The 23579-nt window shown below is 44.7% G+C and overlaps 1 protein-coding gene across 11 annotated transcripts in view; it reads right to left on the bottom strand.

Moving 5' to 3' along the window:
• The window catches only part of SUCLG2 (succinate-CoA ligase GDP-forming subunit beta), a 293645-nt gene that overhangs the window by 210256 nt on the left and 59810 nt on the right, over window positions 1–23579 (bottom strand). For all 11 annotated transcript variants that reach the window (XR_014788568.1, XR_014788569.1, XM_084840442.1 and 8 more), the window contains one exon: window positions 2080–2221. Coding sequence is in view for 9 of the 11 variants with exons in the window: in XM_084840442.1 (XP_084696568.1) it covers window positions 2080–2221 (142 nt within the window). In the remaining 2 variants the exon portion in view is untranslated. The remainder of the gene's footprint in view (window positions 1–2079; window positions 2222–23579) is intronic.

Here is a 23579-nt window from a genome sequence, read left to right as displayed (position 1 = left end):
CTGCTGTGGAATCCACGGGTTGGATTCACAAAAATCCTAACTCATTTGGTTCCATTGCGGATTTCTCCAACATCCCTAGTCATAAGTGTTCTAGATGAAATAAAACAGATAAACACAATATACACACACCTTCACATATGTAGGGTTATTACTGTACAGGACGGGGGAAAACCTATGAAACACTCATTACAGGTGGAGTGATTAGAGTAGAATTTCCAGCCAATTCTACTGCACTTAAATAGTGGAGGTAATTCATAATTGATGGAGAGACTTTCTAATCAACGAATACAGTAGGCCAAATTCTTCCCTAAGGAATGAAACATGTTCAATTAATGAGAATTCAGGATATCTACAGGCAATGGCTTTTTTTCTGCGATGATCAATAAAATACCTCTTTCATAATTTCCATACATAGTTCTAAGCCCATTTCATGGTGCCCACCTCACTTCCAATTTGGTATATCTGGTATACCAGCCTGCAGTTGAGGTGTAATAATCCCTCAGCGCTGGCCAGTGTGGCTTTTGGAACATCCTGCCCTCCATCTCTCAGAGGCATAGCAATCATTCGAGATCGAGAGGCAAGAGCCACCCTGCCCACCCAAGACCGACTACCATCCACAGGTATTCCAGACTCACACAAGGACTTGCAACTGTGTCCCAGTCAGACTTTTGACCATTTTGTTTTCACTGCAGGGCCCTGTTTTAAAAACAGTTTTAAAAGTGGTTTGCTTTGCAATGTTGAGGAGCTGCCATCATTTCGGATACCGTATAGTTCTTTGTCTACTCTCCCTCAGTCAGCCCCTGTCTGGGAATATCTAGTTCAAGTCACTTCAGATGAAGATTCTGAAGTGAGTATTTTTTAAAATTTAAATTAAACCTCGCACTCCACGCCACCAATGGTAAAACTGTTTCACAGTGCAGGATTACATTCTTGCATTAGGGAGGTTCATCAACCCGCTCCAATGCACTGAAGTAACATGGAAGAGGGGCAGCAGGGTTGCACAGGTTAGCCCTGCTCCTGCAATGTGCCAGTCATGCCACAGGCGCTACCAACTGCAGCGGAAATGCTTCCCCACCATCCACACATCAGGACAGTGAGACACACCAATGTACACACGCAGAGTCCTTCCACATGAGGAAGGATCCTGATTGGACCATACTGACTCCTCACGAGGAGGAGCTCTACATGCATATACCAATACACCTATAGAGCTCTTTCCCATGCCAGCTGAATGTGCAGCTGCTTCAGGTGGCAGAAACAGGGACATAGACTAGCCCATGCAGGTCCCCCCACACATTTTTTTAATTCGGCCTCTAAAGATGCTGGTTTTGCAAGCATTAAAATGGACATGCTTATTTTTGTTATTAAAAACCATGCAGGGCCTGCAACAAAATGTTGTAGTGTATCCTCGTCTCCCAGTTAGGGCTGTATCTGTTCAGGGGTCTGGCCAGCACACCATGCCCTCTTCTAGCAGGCAATTCTATCCCCCTATCTCCCACTCCCCACCATTTTCTATTTTTCTTTTCTAACTGATAGTCAACATTCTCTGGCTATTACGCAGGCTCAGTCTTTAATAGACGTGGGGCGGGGGGTTGCCCCCTTTGTTGTGTTTTTTAAAAATAGGTTTTTGTACACTTCTGCAAATTTTGCCATTCTCACAAGTACAGTAATACCGCCTTCTTGTTTCTCAGTGGCCCCATTTTGGCCGCAACACTGTCAGCATCCACCACCTGTGTTTGCTATTAGAAGGAGCGATACCAAGGAAATAAGATAAAATTCTGTAAAGTCGTTTTGAACAACTAGGTCTACTGTACTGTAAGTTCCGTTATATATCTTTACATTGATTATAGCCCACTCGGGGTCTCTGGGATTGAATGGGATAAAAACTCAAAGAAATCCAAATTGCATATGAAATCGTGCTTATTACCTTTACATACTTTTGATTTCTAGAGTAAAATGTGCCTCAGCTTTAAAGATTGCATGCAACAATATATCTATATTTACTTACTACAATGCAATTTAATTTTCCAGGCTTGTTTATAGCCGCTGCAGATTTCTCTCCATTACTAGTCAACTTACTTAGTCTCTTAGCAGCCTCAAGAGCATCATTTGCAGTGTCAGCCACGAAGAATCTCTGAACTGTGACCCCGTGATCAGCCATCAGTTTCTTACTCTGGTATTCCTGCAGGTTTAGCCATCGTCTAGGGGCTAATTGAACAGCCTACAGAAATGAAATGGGGGAAGGGAAGAATCATAATGTTCATCACGAACAGTTCATGCAACAGTCAACTGAGCTATTAAGCTTCGTAGTTGTGGTCACCTGCAACCAGCAATAAACGAGGCTGGAAAATATTTAGTATTTTGCAGGAAGTACCCTATCCGAATGTTCATGTGCAAAATATTCTAAAACCTAGAAGGTGTTAAAATGACACCAGTGAATGGTACTATTTTTAAATTATTTTCTACAAGGAGGCTTGCAACCAAAAGAGAACGCCTGGATAAAATTAGCTGCATACTTGAGGGTTTTCCTTTTCCACACTCTTGAACTACAAAAACACAATTATCAAGTGATTAGATCAGGTTGCAATACCGTCTATGCTTCCACGCAGTCAAGTCCCATTCATACTAATGAGATTTACTCTTGAGTAACTGTGAGGAGGTTTCAGCATTAACAAATATATTTGCCCACTACATTTTGTTCGATTTTCACCTGAGTTTCAAACTGTCCAAGCAAACCCAAACCAGCACAAAATATACAGCTTTGAAAATTGGCACAAAAGCCAAAGAAGTTCTAAATAAAATCTATTTTAAAAATTGAGACCTGATATGGCAGCCTTCCCCAACATGGTGCCCTCCAGATGTTTTGGATACTTGCTGGGAATGATGGGAGTTGTAGTCCAACACAACTGGAGGGCACTAGGTTGGGGAAGGCTGCAGTATGGTATACCAGAGAGCCCGTATCCACTGATAGCTATCCAGTGGAGTACTGGGTCGGGAAACCTGTGCTGTAATTTGTCAACAGTCATGAATTCGCTAGCTGATCCAAAGCCAGTCATACGTTCTGCAGCTCGTTCCTTCAGTTACTGTGGAGCGGCATTTCATACAGCGACAGATAGTGACCCTGTTCCCAGATAATGACCAACCGTGATTAACCATTCCATGGTTAGTTGGGGCTGTGTGGGAGCAAGTGCGTTGCCTCTCTACCACTCACTGCTTCCGCTTTGTTTCCAGATTACAAATCAACCAAGGTATGGCCCATTCCAGGGTTGTGCTCTGTGACATGCAAACCCTGAACTCTAGGTTGCTGAGGAAGAAACAATCCAGAGTTTTAACCCATGGTTTGTTGTTGGGCTAAAACCCTTGCTTTTTTCTCCTTCAAAACTAGGGATGGACGAAAGTCCCTTACCTGGTCCCGCAGCTGTTTTCGGTGGGGGGGGGGAGGCGCTCCGTTTCTCCCCCCGAAATTCTTGGTGGGTGGGGAGGCACCCCGCCCCGCCGAAATTCTGGCCGGGGGGGAGTGTCCCACCTCTCTGGCCACGAAAGAAAAAGGTAAAGTAAAAAAAAAAAAACGTGATAGGCTACGTAACGATTTACGTAGCCTATCACGGCTAGATTTTCAAAGTCAGCCATGATAGGCTACGTAAATCTTTACGTAGCCTATCACGGCTGACTTAAAAAAAAAAAGCGCGTACGCAAATGGCGGCGCCCATGGGCGCCGTCATTTGCGTTCCTTATTTGGGCAGGGGTAGTCTACGTAAAGATTTACGTAGACTACGGCGAAAATAAGAGCAACGCTATTTGCGTTGCCCTTATTTTCGCCGTAGTCTACGTAAATCTTTATGTAGACTACCCGTGCCCAAATAAGGAACGCAAATGGTGGCGCCCATGGGCACCGCCATTTGCGTACACACTTTTTTTTCCCCCAAAGTCAGCCGTGATAGGCTACGTAAAGATTTACGTAGCCTATCACGGCTGACTTTGGAAATCTAGCCGTGATAGGCTATGTAAATCGTTACGTAGCCTATCACTTTTTTTTTTTCTTTTACTTTACTGGGAAATGGCGGCGGCGGCAGCCAGTCGGAAGACCGGCCGCCGCCGCCACCAAACCGCCACCGGGATCCGCCACCGAGAGGGACATTCGCACGAGGTAAGTCCCATCCCGGGGGGGGGGTGTCGGAGAATTTCCCCACCAATTTCGGGGGGCCGAATGCGTTGGCATTCGGCCTCCCAGAGATTCGTGGAGAAATTCTCCGACATCCCTATTCAAAACCCAGAGTTCTGGGTTTGCAAGTCACAGAGCACAACCCAGGAACAAAGCTGTTCCTGGGTTGTTTTGTAATCCAGAAACAAAGCAGATGCAGCACACAGTCAGGAGGCAGCACACTTGCTGCAAACTAATAATGGATTGGTTAACCATGGTTGGTCGTTATGTGGGAACCAGGTCACTATCTGTCTCTTTATGAAACGCTCCGAACTGGATTAGTGAAACCCTTCGATAAAACTGAACATGGTATAGGTTGTTGAGTTTCTAGTCCTCAGAACTGCAGATACAAGTCTGAGAAATAAGGCAAGGTGATTCTCAGTGTCAGGCATGATAAACACATCAGATCTAGCTTATTGTTACAATCTTATTTATTTATTTAATTTCTATGCTGCCCAATAGCTGAAGCTCTAGGCAGTTCACAAAAATTAAAACCAAACGGCACACAATAAAACAATTTAAAATATATAGAACATTAAAACCACAATATAACAATACAACCACAATAAAACCTAGCAGCATCTTTGAACAACATAGTTTCCCAAAGCACCGTATCATTACAGATTATGCCACTGTAATCACTTTCAAATTGAGTCAAAATTAGAATCAAAATTAGAATGTCTTTTTCCAACCCTACAATTCTGTGAAGCTATTTTTAAAATGATTGTCGTTATTAAAATGGATGCAGATCTGACATCAGAAATTGCAATATTCAGAAGTGAGTGGGGATACACTTCACCCTCCAAGGCCACATGATCACAAATCTTAAAATGACCATTGTGGAGCAAAGGAACTCCAAAGGGAATTTAGAGTGAGAGCCTGTTGAGGTAGAATTTAGCAACAGGTTTAATTCTATTGCCAGAGGCTTGAATTGAGATACTGGATTTTTATCACACTACATGAGTTCACTGGCTTACATAGTGCCACGATGTTTGTAATCAGCAATAGCTGCACTGTAAATCACCATTGTTGATAATGTGATTGTCACCCTTAGTACTTTCTGCATTGAATTCCCTTCTGACCTCATTGCTTATAATTCTTCTCCCCTACCACCCCACCGTATGCACTGTATAAAAAAACAGACACTGTCCATAATAGAGAGACTGGGTGAGGGGATCAAGGCGGTTGTGAACGCCTCCCTTGAGGAGGGAGTGATGCCATCAGACCTCAAGGAGGCAGTGATAAGACTGCTCTTAAAGAAGCCCTCCTTGGATCCTCAAGTTTTGAACAACTTTCGCCCAGTCTCAAATCTGCCATTTTTGGGCACGGTGATTGAGCGGGTGGTGGCGGTGCAGTTGAAGGCACATTTGGAAGAAACTGATTATCTAGACCCATTTCAGTCGGGCTTCAGGCCTGGGCATGGGACAGAAACGGCCTTGGTCGCCTTGGTAGATGATATGAGGAGGGCTCTGGATAGGGGTGAATGCTCCTTCCTTGTTCTCCTCGACCTCTCAGCGGCTTTCGATACCATTGACCACGGTATCCTCCTGGACCGCCTGGAGGAGTTGGGCATTGGGGACACCGTATTGCGGTGGTTCCGGTCCTTCCTCTCTGGCAGGTACCAGAGGGTAGCACTGGGAGAGGAGGTTTCGGACCCGTGGCCACTTACTTCTGGGGTGCCACAGGGTTCCATCCTCTCCCCGATGCTATTTAACATCTATGTGAAGCCGCTGGGGGCTATCATCAGGAGCTTTGGGGTGCAGTGTCATCAATATGCGGATGACACGCAGCTCTACCTCTCGTTTAAATCTTCACCAAGGTTGGCCGTAGAATCCCTGTCCAAATGTCTGGAGACGGTGAGTGGCTGGATGGGGAGGAATAGGCTGAACCTGAACCCTGACAAGACCGAGGTACTTTTGGTGGGAGACAAGAGGAGGCTGGGGGATGTTGACCTGGTGTTGAATGGGTTACGGCTACCCTTGAAAGACCAGGTCTGCAGCCTGGGGGTCATTTTGGACTCCCAGCTGTCCATGGAGGCTCAGGTGTCAGCTGTGAGCCGGACAGCGCTGTATCAACTCCATCTGATACGGCGGCTGCGCCCCTTCCTTCCCGACCATCTGCTCCCATCGGTAGTACATGCCCTGGTCTCCTCTCGTTTAGACTACTGTAATGCGCTCTATGTGGGGTTACCCTTGAAGACGGTTCGGAAACTGCAGCTGGTACAGAACGCGGCGGCTCGCCTGATTAAAGGCAGCCACCGGCGAGATCACATCACTCCAGTGCTGAAGGAGTTGCACTGGTTACCAGTTGTTTTCCGGGCCAAATTCAAGGTGTTGGTTTTGACCTTTAAAACCCTATATGGTTCCAGCCCAGCCTATCTTAAGGAGCGCCTCCAGCAGCACCAGACAGGCCGCTTAACAAGATCAGCCTCGGATGGCCTTCTCTCTGTCCCTTCAGCCAGGACAGCTAGACTGGTGGGGACGAGGGAGAGGGCCTTTTCTGTGGTGGCCCCCACTCTGTCCCCTTCATGGATCACTGCCTTGTTGTGGCGAAGGGGCTTGCGTAACTCAGTGAAGCCATAAGCTATGCCGTGCAGGGCCACCCAAGACGGACAGGTCATGGCAGAGAGTTCTGACAAAATGTGGTCCACTGGAGAAGGAAATGGCAACCCACTCCAGTATTCTTGCCAAGAAAACCCCATGGAACGTATCACAAGGCTAAAAGAGATGACGCCGGAAGATGAGCCCCTCAGGTCGGAAGGTGTCCAATATGCTACTGGGGAAGAGCAGAGGGTATTTCCAAGTAGCGCCAGAAAGAGTGAAGCGGCTGGGCCAAACCCGAAAGGACACTCAGCTGTGGATGTGTCTGGCGGTGAAAAGAAAATCCGATGCTGTAAAGAACAATATTGTTTAGGAACCTGGAATGTCAGATCAATGAATCAAGGTAAGCTGGAGGTGGTCAAACAGGAGATGGCAAGACTGAACATCGACATCTTGGGAATCAGCGAACTAAAATGGACAGGCATGGGCGAATTTAATTCAGGTGACCATCATATCTACTATTGTGGGCAAGAATCCCTTAGAAGAAATGGAGTAGCACTCATAGTCAACAAAAGGGTGGGAAAAGCAGTACTGGGGTACAATCTTAAAAATGATAGAATGATCTCAGTACGAATCCAAGGCAAACCATTCAACATCACAGTAATTCAAGTCTATGCCCCAACCACTGAGGCCGAAGAAGCTGAGGTTGATCAGTTCTATGAAGACCTACAACACCTTCTAGAACTAACACCAAAAAAAGATGTCCTCTTCATCATAGGGGATTGGAATGCTAAAGTAGGAAGTCAAGAAATCACCGGGATAACAGGCAGGCATGGCCTTGGTGTACAAAATGAAGCAGGACAAAAGCTAATAGAGTTTTGCCAAGAGAACATGCTGATCATAGCAAACACTCTTTTCCAACAGCACAAGAGGAGACTCTACACATGGACGTCACCAGATGGTCAATATCAAAATCAGATTGATTATGTCCTTTGCAGCCAAAGATGGAGAAGCTCCATACAGTCAGTCAAAACAAGACCTGGAGCTGACTGTGGCTCAGATCATGAGCTGCTTCTTGCAAAATTTCGTCTTAAATTGAAGAACGTCGGGAAAACCACTAAACCGTTCAGGTATGACCTAAATCATATCCCTGATGAATATACAGTGGAGGTGAGGAATAGATTTCAGGGATTAGACCTGATAGACAGAGTGCCTGAGGAACTATGGACGGAGGTCCGTAAGATTGTTCAGGAGGCAGCAACGAAATCCGTCCCAAAGAAAAAGAAATGCAAGAAAGCCAAGTGGCTGTCTGATGAGGCTTTACAAGTAGCTCACGAAAGAAGGGAAGCGAAAAGCAAGGGAGAAAGGGGAAGATATACCCAACTGAATGCAGAGTTCCAGAGAATAGCAAGGAGAGACAAGAAGGCCTTCTTAAATGAACAATGCAAAGAAATCGAGGAAAACAACAGAATGGGAAAGACTAGAGATCTCTTCAAGAAAATTGGAGATCTCAAGGGAACGTTTTGTGCAAAGACGGGCATGATAAAGGACAAAGAAGGCAGGGACCTAACAGAAGCAGATGAGATTAAGAAGAGGTGGCAAGAATACACAGAAGAACTATACAGGAAAGATTTGAATGTCCCTGATAGCCATGATAGTGCGGTCACTGAACTTGAGCCGGACATCCTCGAGAGTGAAGTCAAGTGGGCCTTAGGAAGCATTAGTAACAACAAAGCTTGCGGAGATGACAGTATTCCAGCCGAGCTATTTAAAATCCTAAAAGATGATGCTGTTAAAGTGCTGCATTCAATATGCCAACAAATCTGGAACACTCAACAGTGGCCACAAGACTGGAAAAGGTCAGTTTACATTCCAATTCCAAAGAAGGGCAACGCCAAAGAGTGTTCAAACTACCGCACAATTGCGCTCATTTCACATGCCAGCAAGGTGATGCTCAAAATCCTACAAGCTAGGCTTCAGCAGTATGCGAACCGAGAACTACCGGAAGTACAAGCTGGGTTTCGAAGAGGTAGAGGAACTAGAGATCAAATCGCCAACATTCGCTGCATCATGGAGAAAGCAAGAGAATTCCAGAAAAACGTCTATTTCTGCTTCATTGACTACGCTAAAGCCTTTGATTGTGTAGATCACAACAAACTGTGGCAAATTCTTAAAGTGATGGGAGTACCAGACCACCTTACCTGTCTCCTGAGAAACCTGTACGAGGGTCAAGAAGCAACAGTAAGAACCAGAGATGGAACAACCGATTGGTTCAAAATTGGGAGAGGAGTACGACAAGGCTGCATATTGTCACCCTGCTTATTTAACTTATATGCAGAGTACATCATGAGAAATGCTGGGTTGGATGAATCAGAGATCGGAATTAAGATTGCCGGGAGAATTATCAACAACCTCCGATATGCAGACGATACCACCCTAATGGCAGAAAGCGAAGAGGATCTCAAGAGCCTCTTGTTGAGGGTGAAAGAGGAGAGTGCAAAAGCTGGTTTGAAACTCAACATTAAAAAAACGAAGATCATGGCATCTGGCCCTATCACTTCCTGGCATATAGAAGGGGAAGAAATGGAAGCAGTGACAGATTTTACTTTCTTGGGCTCCAAGATCACCGCAGACGGTGACTGTAGCCATGAAATTAAAAGACGCTTGCTCCTTGGGAGGAAAGCTATGGCAAACCTAGACAGCATAGTAAGAAGCAGAGACATCACCTTGCCGACAAAGGTCCGTCTAATCAAAGCTATGGTTTTCCCAGTAGTAATGTATGGCTGTGAGAGCTGGACTATAAGGAAGGCTGAGCGCCGAAGAATTGATGCTTTCGAACTGTGGTGCTGGAGAAGACTCTTACGAGTCCCCTGGACTGCAAGGAGGTCAAATCAGTCCATCCTAAAGGAAATCAACCCTGACTGCTCATTGGAAGGACAGATACTGAAGCTGAAGCTCCAATATTTTGGCCACCTAATGCGAAGAGAAAACTCCCTGGAAAAGACCCTGATGCTGGGAAAGACTGAAGGCAAAAGGAGAAGGGGACGGCAGAGGATGAGATGGCTAGATAGCATCACGGATGCAATGAATATGAACTTGAGCACGCTCCGGGAGAGAGCGCAGGACAGGAAGGCCTGGCGTGCTATGGTCCATGGGGTCACGAAGAGTCGGACACGACTGAACGACTGAACAACAACAACAACCCCACTCTGTGGAACTCCCTCCCTAGGGAACTCCGCCATGCCCCCTCTTTAATGAGCTTCCGTCATGCATTAAAAACGTTGTTGTTCAGGCAGGCATTTGGGGTGGGTTAGGGTATTTTAGAAAATGTTTTTATTGTAGAATTTTATTGTTTTAAACTGTTTTTATTGTATGTTGTACATCGCCCAGAGTGGCTGGGTGACCAGCCAGATGGACGATTAATAAATTTAATAATAAATAAAAATAATACTCCATACATCTGACGAAGTGGACTATAGTCTAGGAAAGCTTATGCCAGAATAAATGTATTAGTTTTTAAAGATGCACTACATGAAACTTCCTTGTTGAGAATTGTAAAGACAGATTTTCTGGCACTTAGGGCACAATTCAATGCATGTTTAGACAGAAGAAGTCCTACAGTTCCCAGCATCTCTTAGCCAGCCATGCTGCCTGAGGGATGCTGGGAGTTGGAGGACATTCTTCTGTCTAAACATGCATAGCATTGCACCCTTACTGGCTTATTCATCCTTCAACTTTGGCCTACCACCCTTCTCCCCAATGTGCCCTGAGTGTCGGCCCTTCCCTTGCACGCTCTCCCTAGCTTGTGTTACCCTGAATGCAGCAGGCTGAACCCTGAAAAGGCTCCGCCCACCCTCAATGAGCTTCTGAAAGTGCAAGTAGTAAATAGCAATGAGAAGTCAAGCTAAACAACTGTAGCACTCCCAAGCAGTGTTGTAATTACATTCCATGTCCTACAGAAGACAGCCTCCTTACAGAGAGATGAACTGTCCCCCTCTGGCAGCTAACCGGCTAGAATCAAATAGCTGTTCATCAAGTAAAACCATTGGAGGCGTGCTGGAGTCTACCAGTTGGGACAAAACAGACACACAAGAAGTATTTATTACATTAATATCTTGATGTTAAACAACATACTATAAAAACACATTATCCCTAAACAATTTCGTATTACAAGCAAATTCTCAATTACACACACACACAGCTATTATGCAATATAAAAACCACCACCATCACACATCTGCTGCTGCTGCCTGCTTTACAACAACACATCACAGAAGATGGGCATTAAAAGCCTCTCCCCGTCCCAACCCCACTAAAAAAGACATGTGGCTTTGTAGGCTTCAATAAATAGGCACTCCCACAGAAGTTAAATAACCCAAACTGTCAAGAATGTGTTGAATCTTTTTGCAACGATTTGGCATTTAAAGAGTATTTCAAGAAGAATGTTAAAAATCTACATGGGGGGGGAGATTTAACACTTCGTTATGAACAAGGAACAGTGTTTGAAAAGGAGAACATAAGAACATAAGGAGAGCCATGCTGGATAAGACCAAGGGCCCATCTAGTCCAGCATTCTGTTCACACAGTGGCCAAGCAGCTGTCAACTGGGAACCCACAAGCAGGGCATGAGCACAACAGCACCCTCCCACCCATGTTCCCCAACAACTGGTGTACATAGGCTCACTGCCTCTGGTACCGGAGGTAGCACATAGCCATCAGGACTAGTAGCCATTAATAGCCCTCTCCTCCAGGAATTTGTCCAACCCCCTTTTAAAGCCATCCAAATTGGTGGCCATCACTACATCTTGTGGTAGCAAATTCCATAGTTTAACTATGCGCAGTGTGAAGAAGTACTTCCTTTTGTCTGTCCTGAACCTCCTACCAATCAGCTTCACAGGATGACCCTGGGTTCTAGTATTTTGAGAGAAGGAGAAAAATGTCTCCCTATCCACATTCTCCACACCATGCATCATTTTGTACACTTCTATCATGTCTCCCCTTACCCTCCTTTTTTCCAGGCTAAACCATCCCAGCTGTTGCAACCTTCTCTCATAGGGAAGATGCTCCAGCCCCTTGATCATTTTAGTTGCCCTTTTCTGCACTTTTTCCAGCTCTACAATATCTTTTTTGAGGTGTGGTGACCAGAAATGGACACAGTATTCCAAGTGTGGTCACACCATAAATTTGTATAGGGGCAGTGTGATATTGGCAGTTTTATTCTCAATCCCTTTTCTAATTATGCCTAACATGGAGTTTGCCTTTTTTTATGCAGGTGGCACACCCACTGTCATATGGTGGGGACAAGAGGTAAACTGATATTCTGTGCTCAAATTAAAAAAAAAAAATGTTCAAGACAGGTTAAGCAATCTGAATGGGTGAGACAGCTCCATTGGGTCTTGGTAGCCAAATCAAGAAATATTGTAATTTTAACTTCAAAATACACAGGGATCCATGAATTTTGGCTGGCCTTGGTAGCCAGTCAAGATTTCTAGATGCCATCCCACAACAGAAGGCTCTTTTCTTTAATGTCACACTGAACTTCAGGGTCAATCTTCTCCAAAGTGTAGCAGAGAGTCAGAAACAATTCTCAGAGGCACCCCTCCAACACCAAGCTCATGGGGAAGGAGGGATCTTGCCCACATCCAGCTGAGCTTCCAAAGCATTTGGCATGCCTCCACAGCACAATTCAGACTAACCCTGGTGCTACGCTGAAGCTTGGAGCTGGGCAGGGCTGCATGGGGAATGGTCCCAGACTTTGTGCCATAGTTAAAAAGCACTCTGACCAGCTTCATAAACCCAGCACAAAACACATCTCCAGCCCTCTCCCCGAGCTTGAGACTGGGAAGAGGCATGCGGATTTTTCCACGCAGTTGTGCTGGGCTTGCAGGGTGCTTGGAGTGTCTTCAAAGTGCAGGGAGATATGCTTTCCTCCGGTCTTGAGAGTTTGCACATGTAGGGCTGGGAGTCAGCTCTCAGGATGGGAAGGGGAAATGCAGAGCCTCAAACGCAGCCAGAAAGGCAAGCAAAACCACCTTCCCATCAAAGAGGAAGCATCTGGACAAAGGAAGACACCCTGTTAAACTGACAGCAATAAGCAGATGCTGTCCAGCCAGCTGCTGTTGATGGGCCAGCCTGCCTTTATCCCTATCTGTCCACAAAGAACAACAGTGCAAGTACCATACAGCACTCTGGCACTGAGGTAGAAGCGAACCCTGTGGCAGCCATTTGAACGCCGGAGCTGCCCAGAGCCCTAAACCTGCTTAAAGGTCTAGGGCAGAGGTGGGGAACTTCTTTCAGCCCAAGGGCCAAATTCCATTTCAGAGAAGCTCACAGGGGCCACATTCCACTGGTAGCTGAGGCCAAAGGCAAAAGGGGTGGGGCCAAAACACAGAAAAGAACCCCCCACACACATATTGTAGCTTAAAACCCTTACTGCCAGTAAATGAGCCTTAAAAAGGGCATTTCACCCTTTTAGAAGGGGGAAAGACGACACAAAAGCTTGGAAACCACTAAACGATCAGTGGCTGGGGGAAAGGATAAGGGAGCATGGCCCTCTGGATAATTCCAGAAGGTCGGACTGGGTGCCGGAGAGCAGGATTTGGCCCTGGGCCTGAGGTTCCCAACCCCTGCTTTAAAGGATCAGAGCTTCAGGATTCCCCCAGATTCATTTTGTGCAATAGATTCACAAGTAGTGAGTCTATTAGGGGATTTGGAGCTCAATGCCATCAGTATGCTGATGACACGCAGCTCTATCTCCCTGTGACATCTGAATCAGGAGAGGCTGTGCAAGTCCTGGACCAATGCCTGAACTCAGTAATGGGCTGGATGCAGGCCAATAAATTGAAACTGAATCCTGTCAAGACAGATGCCCCTGTGGGTGAGTGGTTCCCAGGTCTGGGAGATAGGCTCATTGCCTGTTCTGGATGGGGTTGCACTCCTCTGAAAGATCAGGTTCATAGTCCAGGGGTACTCCTAAATCCATCACTATCACTACAGGCCCAAGTGGCCATGGTGGCTTGGAGTGCCTTTTACCAGCTTCGGCTGGCTCACCAGCTATGGCCTCTCCTGGACAGGGATAGCTTGGCCATGGTGGTACGGGCGCTAGTAACCTCAAGACTGGATTACAGCAATGCACTCCATGTGGGGCTGCCCTTAAGGTTGTTCTGGAAGCTGCAGCCAGTGCAGAATGCAGCAGCTTGGCTGTTGTCGGGAGCTGCCCCTTTCCAGCATGTAATTACTTTGCTGAGGGAACTGCACTGGCTGCCTATTTGCCACCAGGCCTGGTTTGTTTTAGCACTCGTGTACAAAGCCCTAAACAACTTGGGACCAGGATACCTGAGAGAGCGCCTTCTTCCTTACCCACCTACCCCATCACTGAAGTCATCGGAGGGCTTGCTCCTGGTGCTTTCACATGGACCTATGGCCAATTGGGAGTCCACCAGGAGAAGAGCTTTCAGTGTGGTGGCCCCCTTTCTTCAGAACTCCCTGCCCCTGAAGGCCAGGCAGGCATCGACACTGTGCTGTTTCCAGCACCTCCTGAAAACAGCACTGTTCCAGGAGGCATTCCTTAATTGACCAGTCACGGTTTCTATTGGCATTCTGATTTTTTAAAAGCATTATTTTAAGGTGGTTTTTAATCTTTTTATTCTTCTACTGTTTCATATTTTGTGTTCACCCCTCCGAAATCTTTTTAGATATGGAGCGATATAAAAAGAAAAAAAAGGAGTTGCCAAGGCTCAGAAATGACAATCCTGAAGTAACAGCTTCTGTTTGCATGAGCAGACCCCAAGAGGGCTGGATTTGGCCCCGGGCCGAAGATTCCCCACCCCCTGGGGTCTATGGGCTAAATAAACACATTGCATGGGGCACACAGTGAAAACCCTCCTGTTTAGGTTTCAAAACTTCCTATTGCCATCTTAAGGCCCACATGAAACACTGTAAAAAGCAGTGCATGTTTTTACTGCGGTTTGGTTTTGTCGCTTTTTGCACTTACGACACTGCACACACTGGATATAGGGTCGGAACTGCGCCGCACAAGCTTTCACAAACAAAGTTCTTTCCTTCCCACCCCATTCTAGCGGAAGAAGAGCTACTTGGCTGTACACATGGCCTGTGTGCGGTTGTCTGCCACCGTCTCTCCTTTATACACATGTTCTTTGAGCGAAAGCCAAACACCACTGCAGAAGGGAAGGGAGTTGCACAGATGCTTAGAGCTGTCAGAGGCGACCTTGAGGCATGGAGCCAACTTCGCTGCATAGTTAGCTGGGGTTCCTGACAGGCTCTTTGCCTGCCTTTGCAACTAAGGAGCATCCAGAGCCAGGAGCTCTGGAGGGAGGAAAGTAACAAACAGACCTAGTGGAGAAGAGGCGTTTAAGACAGAGATAGAAGAGAATGGTCCACTTCACCGAAGTCATTCAGGCTCTTCCACAAGGGAGAAAAAAGAGAAATGTCCATTTTTAAAATCTTTGTTTACCTCTATCTAAAACGGGTAAATACTAATCAAACATGATGGCACTGCAAAAGGGGGAGGGAATAAAGGGAACAGATAGTAAGGTTTTTATCCTTTCACTCGAATCCTATGGGTCAATTTCGGCATTATGTTCAGCAGTATTTTCACAGGTGTTTGGAGTCCTTCCCATGTCTACATTTGTTGCTTTTTAAACCTTTATTTAGTCATAAGACTCTTACGAGTCCCCCGGAGTGCAAAGAGGTCAAATCAGTCAATCCTAAAGGAAATCAACCCTGAGTGCTCATTGGAAGGACAGATACTGAAGCTGAAGCTCAAATATTTTGGCCACCAAATGCAAAGAGAAAACTCCCTGGAAAAGACCCTGATGCTGGGAAAGACTGAAGGCAAAAGGAGAAGGGGACGGCAGAGGATGAGATGGCTAGATAGCATCACTGATGCAATGAATATGAACCTGAGCACGCTCCGGAATAGAGCGCAGGACAGGAAGGCCTGGCATGCTACGGTCCATGGGGTCACGAAGAGTCGGACACGACTGAACAACTGAACAACAACAACTACATTATATAATTCACATTTAAATACATAGCTCTGACCTAGAAAATTGTTCTAGGTGACTAACATCACAAATGTTAAAATACTGATGCTTTTCTTGTTTCAACCAATGGTTACAACAAGTATACAAAAAACATTAAAAAAAATCAGGTAAAACATATGTTACAAATTTTTAAACATTCTGCAATGTCAAAAACTTTATACTTTTGGGCCACAAGGGCAATGTTAGCCAGCACCAGGAGGGCTGTCTTATTATGACATATAAACAAAAAATTTATTCTCTCTGAATTGGACCAGATGGACTTTTTCCTCAAGAAACTGAATCTAAATACTTGGAACAAATTTGGGAGAAGATAGGGCAAAATGTTAAAATATGTAAACAACGTTAAGACACCATTAGAACAAATTTACATTACACAAAACGGACAATAAAACATTAAACATAGAAAAAACAGAAAAGACTACAAATTAATTCTACGTCATTCTATGGTTGTTCCTAATTTAAACTGTACCACTATCACCTTTTAAATTAGAATAAAGGAAACAGATTACCTCGTATACTTTGGCTGGCATTCCAAAATCTCTTAAAGAGCTCCCATTCTTGTTTGAATTTGTTCTTGGTTCACCAAAAGAGTCCACATGATTTTATTTTATACACGACTGCTAATTCCCATACTTTAACGTAACACTCTTTGGTCAAGGTGTTTCCTTTCCCCCACAGTTATTTAGCATAAAGGAATCATTCCACTATAATCACATGAGAAAGTAACTTTTCCTTGTTGCTTGGTACTGTATCCTTCAGTTAAGAGAAGAGATACATCCTAAGATCTAAAGCAGCCTTCCCCAACTTGGTGCCCTCCAGTTATGTTGGATTAAAAATCCCATTATCCCCACCCACCTTAGCCAATGGGAGTTACAGGCCAACACATCTGGAGGACACCAGGTTGGTGAAAGGAATGACCTGATGCATATTGGCTTCTTCCTAAAACTTCTGTGCAACTGAACGTGACCACCAATAATGTAAAATATACGACTTTGTCCTACTGAATTTGTAACAATGATTACAACTTTTATACATTTTCAATAATCTAAGATAGGGATAGGCAACCTTTTGGGCCCATGGGAACATTTGGAAATTTAAGAAAAGGTCCTGGGCACAACCATAAAATGGCTGCCATGTATGGGCATGGCAAGTCACAAAGGTCAAGTAATCTGCCCAGAGGCTTTCTTCCAAACTTCCCTCCCCTGCCCCCATTTCTGGATATAATCTGGTCTTTTTCCCTCTCCAATGCACAACACAACGTGATAAATTTGGAACATCTCTTGGTTTCTCCAAGACTGACCGTTTCAAAACAATTTAATTGTCTTACAGTGCAATCCTATACACATCTAGATGGAAATAAGTCCCATTAAGTTCAATGGGGCTTAGTCCCAGGTAACTGGGTATAGGATGGTAGCCTTAGTTGTCCTTCCTGATTTTTTGACCAAGTACATGAATGGCCACTAATATGAAAGCATTCAAATAATGTAGGTCTATTAGTCATATTTTCCGGCATCTGATAAAAAGTCTTAACCAGGTTCATATTAGAGGCCATTCATGTACTCTATCAAATCCCTAAATTTATCCATAATGTATTATTGCCATTTTGCAAAATAACCCACTAGATTATTTTATTAACTGTGGCACAAACAAACTCAACAAAAGGTGTGTCTTTGAAGAACTTAGCCTAGATTTTAATTTATAACAAATTTGCAATAAATCTGGAACAAGAAAACTACTCCTTCTGGAAGCTTTCTATCCTTAGGTTTCATCTAAATTTAAAGGCAGTGTAACAAAACTCTGTTCTAAAATATCTAAATAATAGGTTTCTTTCCTATTTTTCTATAACATTCCATCATTCAGGTTAGAGAATTTGCTTGATAAACCAGGTCCACGTTCTGTGAGAACTTAATACATGAGCCAGTAACTCAGGGATCTTAGCCATGGCAGGTTCAGTAATCTCTGGGACTTCAAAATACACAGAGAATATGTCAACAGGTAGTGGTACAGAAGGAGCGCTACAGAAAATGTCTAAATAAATAAACAAACAAACAAATAAATCTATGAATTACTGTACATTATGCCCCTACCATAAATGCAGACACAATGACAATTACCATGTCTGCAGAAGCTTGCCCCCAAATCTGAATCAGTACTAGGTTGTCCAAATAAAAAATAAAACAAACAAACAAACAAACAAACCAGGAGATTGTTGGCTCCTCGGGGCAGGGACTTGCCTTTTGTGCTTATGGTAGTCCATGGTATGATGCTACAATAACGATTGATTTGTGACATTTTCTGTTATCAGAATTTTGGGAAACGTTACAGCTTTAGATTTTAAACAGAATCAGACAAATCCATAGATTATAGGGATGACAACAAGTAGCAAGTTGGTTGCTCTAGTTACCATTCATATCTTATGATACCCAAAGATAAGAACATACAATGACCCAACGGGCACATCGCTAGCCTGCTGTGCTGTTAAACAACCTGAAGAATTTGTTACTCTGGGAGTCTGGTGAGCTGGATGAATCACTGGACCGAGCCAGTAGAGTTTTTATGTTCATTGACATAGCTATACATTGACATGGCTCTAACCTGAACCGTAAAATTAGATTCAACATTTTTTCACTGAACAGTAACTAGTCCAATCACTACAGGATGGCTATGGAACTCAGCTATCAGAGATAGATCAACATATGATGGACTCTGCAGTAACAGTGCTTTGGCCAGGCCAATTTTTGCATGGGTCAGGGGCTGCAGGTGGTAGCTCTTTACATCTCCCAGGATACAGAGTTCAGTGAGGATCTCTTGGAATGGTAGCTGGCAAAGTTCACAACTGGTAGATTAATTCTATTGTCTAAATATGCTCCAGGAAACTTACATTATTTATGTTCTCTTTATAGGTCTAATTAAGCACCTTAAGGCCTACTTAACGGCACAATGTGCTCTGAAAGGACGAGTCATTAGCTTAGCTGCTTCACTCAAACTGCAACATTACAACAACTAAAAATGTGCATTACATTGTATAAGCAGTATGACACTGTGCAGTTGTTCTAAAAGCATGTAGGCTCTGCCCATGAGGAGGGAGAGTGAGGATGTGCGCGCTAGCTCCATCTCCCCTCCATCACGTCCTCGTTACCCTCCATATAATGATGGAAACTGTCAGCGGCGTGTCCTCAATCTCACCAGAGTCCTAAATCTCATGGAGAGCCTTCATGGATACAGGAGTCTCCCACTCCCACTCAGAAAAATTATCACAGTTCTTCTGATTTCTTTCCAGAAAAACTCGGATCATCTCTGACTTTATCTAAGGTGAGCTTGAGACAGGAGGACCACCTCTAAACATCACAATACTTTAGGGTGGCCATACCTCCTTCTTTATAGAGGACAATCCTCTGTTTGAAGGCACCCTGTATTTGAAGAGCTGTCTAGTCCAACTCTGGTTTAAAGATAAAGAACCACCAGAAAGGAAAGCCTTGAAATTGCTTATCCACAGTTTGCATCTGGACAGCAGACTGAGGAGCCACACAGCTCACCAAAGTCTTCCCCGTTACAGCGAGAAGTAATGTATTTCTATTTAAATTAGAGTAATTATTTTTAAACTTGTGACTATACACATAAATTAGCATACGTGATTTTAATGCAAAACTCTGTCCTCTTTTGTCTTCTTTCTTTGGCAACTCTACTATATTTGAAGAGCTCATAAGGTCCTTTTTCTATTCTGTAAAGTAGGTAATGGGCCCAAACATGATCAGAGGACAATCCAAGTAGGGCTGTGCAGCACTTCGGCCTGAAGCCCAAACTCCTGAAGCAGGGCACTTCAGGCCACTTCCGAGGCAAGCAGAGGAGGCATGAAGTGGGTCGGGTCGGTCCAAAGCACATCAGTGTGCATTTTTAAAATAGCGACAGCCTGTATTTCTGGAAATAGATCCTGTGCAAATGGCAGCTGTCAAGCCATAAAGTATGCAACATTAATGTAGCGTACTTGACGGCCGCCATTTGTGTAGGAACTGTTTCTGGAAATATGGGGAGTCACCATTTATTTATTTATTAAATTTATTAATCGCCCATCTGACTGGTCACCCAGCCACTCTGGGCGATGTACAACCCACCATAAAACAATTTAAAACAATAAAATTTTAACATAATTTTTTTTAAAAATACCCTAACCCACCCCAAATGCCTGCCTGAACAACCACGTTTTTAATGCACGACGGAAGCTCATTAAAGAGGGGGCATGACGGAGTTCCCCAGGGAGGGAGTTCCACAGAGTGGGGGCCACCACAGAAAAGGCCCTCTCCCTCGTCCCCACCAGTCTAGCTGTCCTGGCTGATGGGACAGAGAGAAGGCCATCCGAGGCTGATCTTGTTAAGCAGACTGTCTGGTGTTGCTGGAGGCGCTCCTTAAGATAGGCTGGGCCGGAACCATATAGGGTTTTAAAGGTCAAAACCAACACCTTGAATTTGGAGTCCATGGCGACTCCTTGGAAGAAGACAGCTGCTAGCGTGCATCCCGAGGGCCCAGGTAAGGAGCTCGGGGCTCGTACAGTGGGGGCATCCGAGGGGGGGAAGCGGGTTTAGGACATCCAAATCCCGCTTCAGCTCTATAGTCTGAAGAGCATTGGGTGGAGGGGGCATATCGGCCCAAAGCAACTCAGGCCTGCCTCAAAAGCCCTGAAGCAGCCTCTGAGGCGGGTCAGGGGGTCCTTGCACGGCCCTAAATAAAAGTATAATTGTTTACTTTCTATGTATTACTTAACACTATAACACAAATGTATCACCTTTCTGTATAAACTTCCCAAAGCAATTTACAATAAAATCTTCAAACAAGCTCAGCAACTTGCAACCAGATCCTGCATATTTTTGCTTGGAAGTAAAGCAAGCAACTCTTCCTGAAGATGACAAATATGAAGAAATCATAAAAGTCTTAACAATTGTTAAGTCAACTGAAAGACAAACAGACATACATGCCAGGTATTCTTATTTCTCACCATCTCCCTTTGTAGACAGCAAAAGTTCTAAGCATCAAGCAGCTACTTTGCAGCCTGACTTTCAACTGAGACAGGCTTTCAATCAGGATTTTTCACAATATACAAACTCCTTGTGATAAATGAACTACTGGTGAAGATGAATGAATGCACCCTACCACTGCATACAACAGTCACTGATTATCTGTACACTTCGGAAATCACTGGAAATTGACTGTACATTAAAAGCTCTGCAGAGCTAAAGAATACACATTAAAAAGTTACATTATAAGTTCCAGAGAAAGAAAGACTCTCTCTAAGGAGAATAAAAATCTCTCTCATATGAAAAAGGAAATTTAACCTACCAGTTTACACTAGAGCTTTTGTGTCTCATCATAGTAAGTAATACCAAGTCAAAGAAAAAGGGGTGGGGGAAGACTTAGAAAAGCACAAAAATAACTTTCCAGGACTCAATGTGAGAAAAAAGCTCACAACTTGCCACCAAAGTCTGCCATAGGCACAGCGAACCAACACTAAATGTGACTTTCAAGTAGGGATGGATGGACGCACCTCCATCTGCTCCCTGTGGGAGCTGCAGGATGGTTTGGCAATCACCTGAGTGTCACGATTCCCTTGCCCCTCCCTTTCCTTATGCTCTCACAAACACACAAAAGGAGAGGCTTCAGTCTCACACCTTTAATTCATTATTCACAGGTTCATTACAGATGCAAATCCTCGAAGACTCTCTGGCTGCAAAGGAATGCCTCCAGGGGGTTCAAATGAGGTCACCGAAAGTTGCCTGTAGTTTGAAAGGGTGGCTATCTGGCTAGGCTAACTTAGGGAGGGAGGTCCCACCCCTTGCGTGATGCTTCCCTGCATAGCCTCTCACGCATCGCTAACCGGGTCGACTGTCTGAGCTCCGCCCCTGACATTTCCTTCTGCACCGCTGCCTTGCATCTCTTAGGTCACAGTCCTCAAGCCCCTCCTCCTCCTGCTCACTGTTTCTCACAGAGGGGGGGTGAGGAGGAAGCTTCGTGCCTGGCCATCTGGGAGTTGGTAACCTGAGAAGCACGCCTACCCATATCTGAACTGGCTTGTGAAAAAGCCTTCCCCAGGTCTGGATGCTCCTCTTCTGAATCTGAGCTGCTATCTCCCTGCGCTCAGAATCAATCCTGACATCAAGAAACGCTGTGAGGCCATCTGTTGTCTTACCGAGCTCCAATTGTGCGCAGAAATCATGGCTCAGGTTACTTCTGCATATGTAAAGGGCCCTTTATGCTGTAATCTTGAGTCACTGCCTCTTTAGGGCAGCCATAGACGCCACTTTACATATGCAGAAGTAACTGAGCCGCGATTGTGTGCATAATTGCAGCTTGATAAGGGGATGGATGGCTTCTCAGTGCTTCCCACCAGTTGCCGAGCAGGCAACCAGGGTCCAGGTGGCCTGACAGGGGTAGTCCATCAGACTCCATCCCCCCCCCCCTTGGACTCCCTCACCCTCCCTATCTTCAAGGTATAGAAATAGATCCTGAACTCCAAGGCTAGTATGAATTGTTTGACCAGTAAAAAAAAGATTTCTGCCCCACTGCCCCATATTAAAGTTATGTCCGTGGTCTCTCATAATAGAAGATATTCTGCCCTATGACAAAGTAACAAGCAAGAAGGATCTCTGTATAGGCATGTTACTTTTGTGCGTGCATATGGACACACATGCATGCACACACACCGGTCCATTTTGGCTGGCCTCATGAAGCGGGCCAGAATTTGTGCTCGCTAACAACCCTGCCCCTCCTCTAATGGCAGGGGGGAGGGAAGAAGCATCTTCTCTTTGGCATCACACTAAACCAGAGAGACTCCACAGCCTAGCATGAATGTCAAGAAAAGCTTCCACCTTTCTCCCAGCTTGGAGCTAGCAAGTGGTGGGGGCTTGTCTTCTTTGCACTCCGCTACACATTCAGAGGAGAAGGGCATGTTCTCCTTTGTGATCAAATTTATGGATCCCTGACAAAGAATGTGAACTGACTCTGGATTACTAGGGTGCACATTCATATGGATGCCAATAGAGATGTACGGATTGTGTAAAATCCACTCTGTCTGTGTTTCAGAGATTGTCAGGTGACTTTTCTTCTACATCATTCATTCACGGATGGATTGAAATCTTTTTTCATTATGTGGAAAAATACAAATAATTCCCTAAGAGGGTTCGCAACAATTTACATAATTGACCTTCGTACGTAACGTTTAGTGTATTGTGCCCCATTCCATTCAACTTTTCCCTGCATATATTTACCAGTCTCAGAAGAAACCTGTATATTTCCCTACAGATAAATATGTGTACATTTTGGGAAAGTAAAAAAAAAAAAAAAAGATCCAGAAGTCCACAGGCTCCACACGGCCTAAGAAGGTCGACCCACAGCAGATTCCACAGGTCGGATTCTTAGAAATCTGAACTCATTTTAGTCCGTCTCGAACTTCTCCAGCATCCCTAGATGCCAATCTGTCATGAGTAGGCAGGAAAGTATTTGATAAAAACACCAGAAAAGGTATTGTGCTGTTGTGTCCAAATGCTATTAAGGCAACCTTACTGTCAGATTTCTGTAAAGACAGACTAGGAGCAGAAACACTGAATGTCGATTGTTAACTCTCAAAATGTTGGTACAATCTTGCCCAGCCACCTCATTAATCCTTATATAAACCAGTCTTTTTTAAACTAGAAATTCCAAGCAAAGTCTTGCAAAATATAGCAGTGGGCTACACTGGCAGGTATTGCTCCTCCAGCTCTTTTACAGCAAGCTCCACCCACAAAG

This window comes from Heloderma suspectum, chromosome 2, assembly GCF_057233095.1.
Source record: "Heloderma suspectum isolate Gila_16-S chromosome 2, 16-S_ref, whole genome shotgun sequence".
NCBI lineage: Eukaryota > Metazoa > Chordata > Lepidosauria > Squamata > Helodermatidae > Heloderma > Heloderma suspectum.
This window is presented reverse-complemented; position numbering and strand designations above follow the sequence as displayed.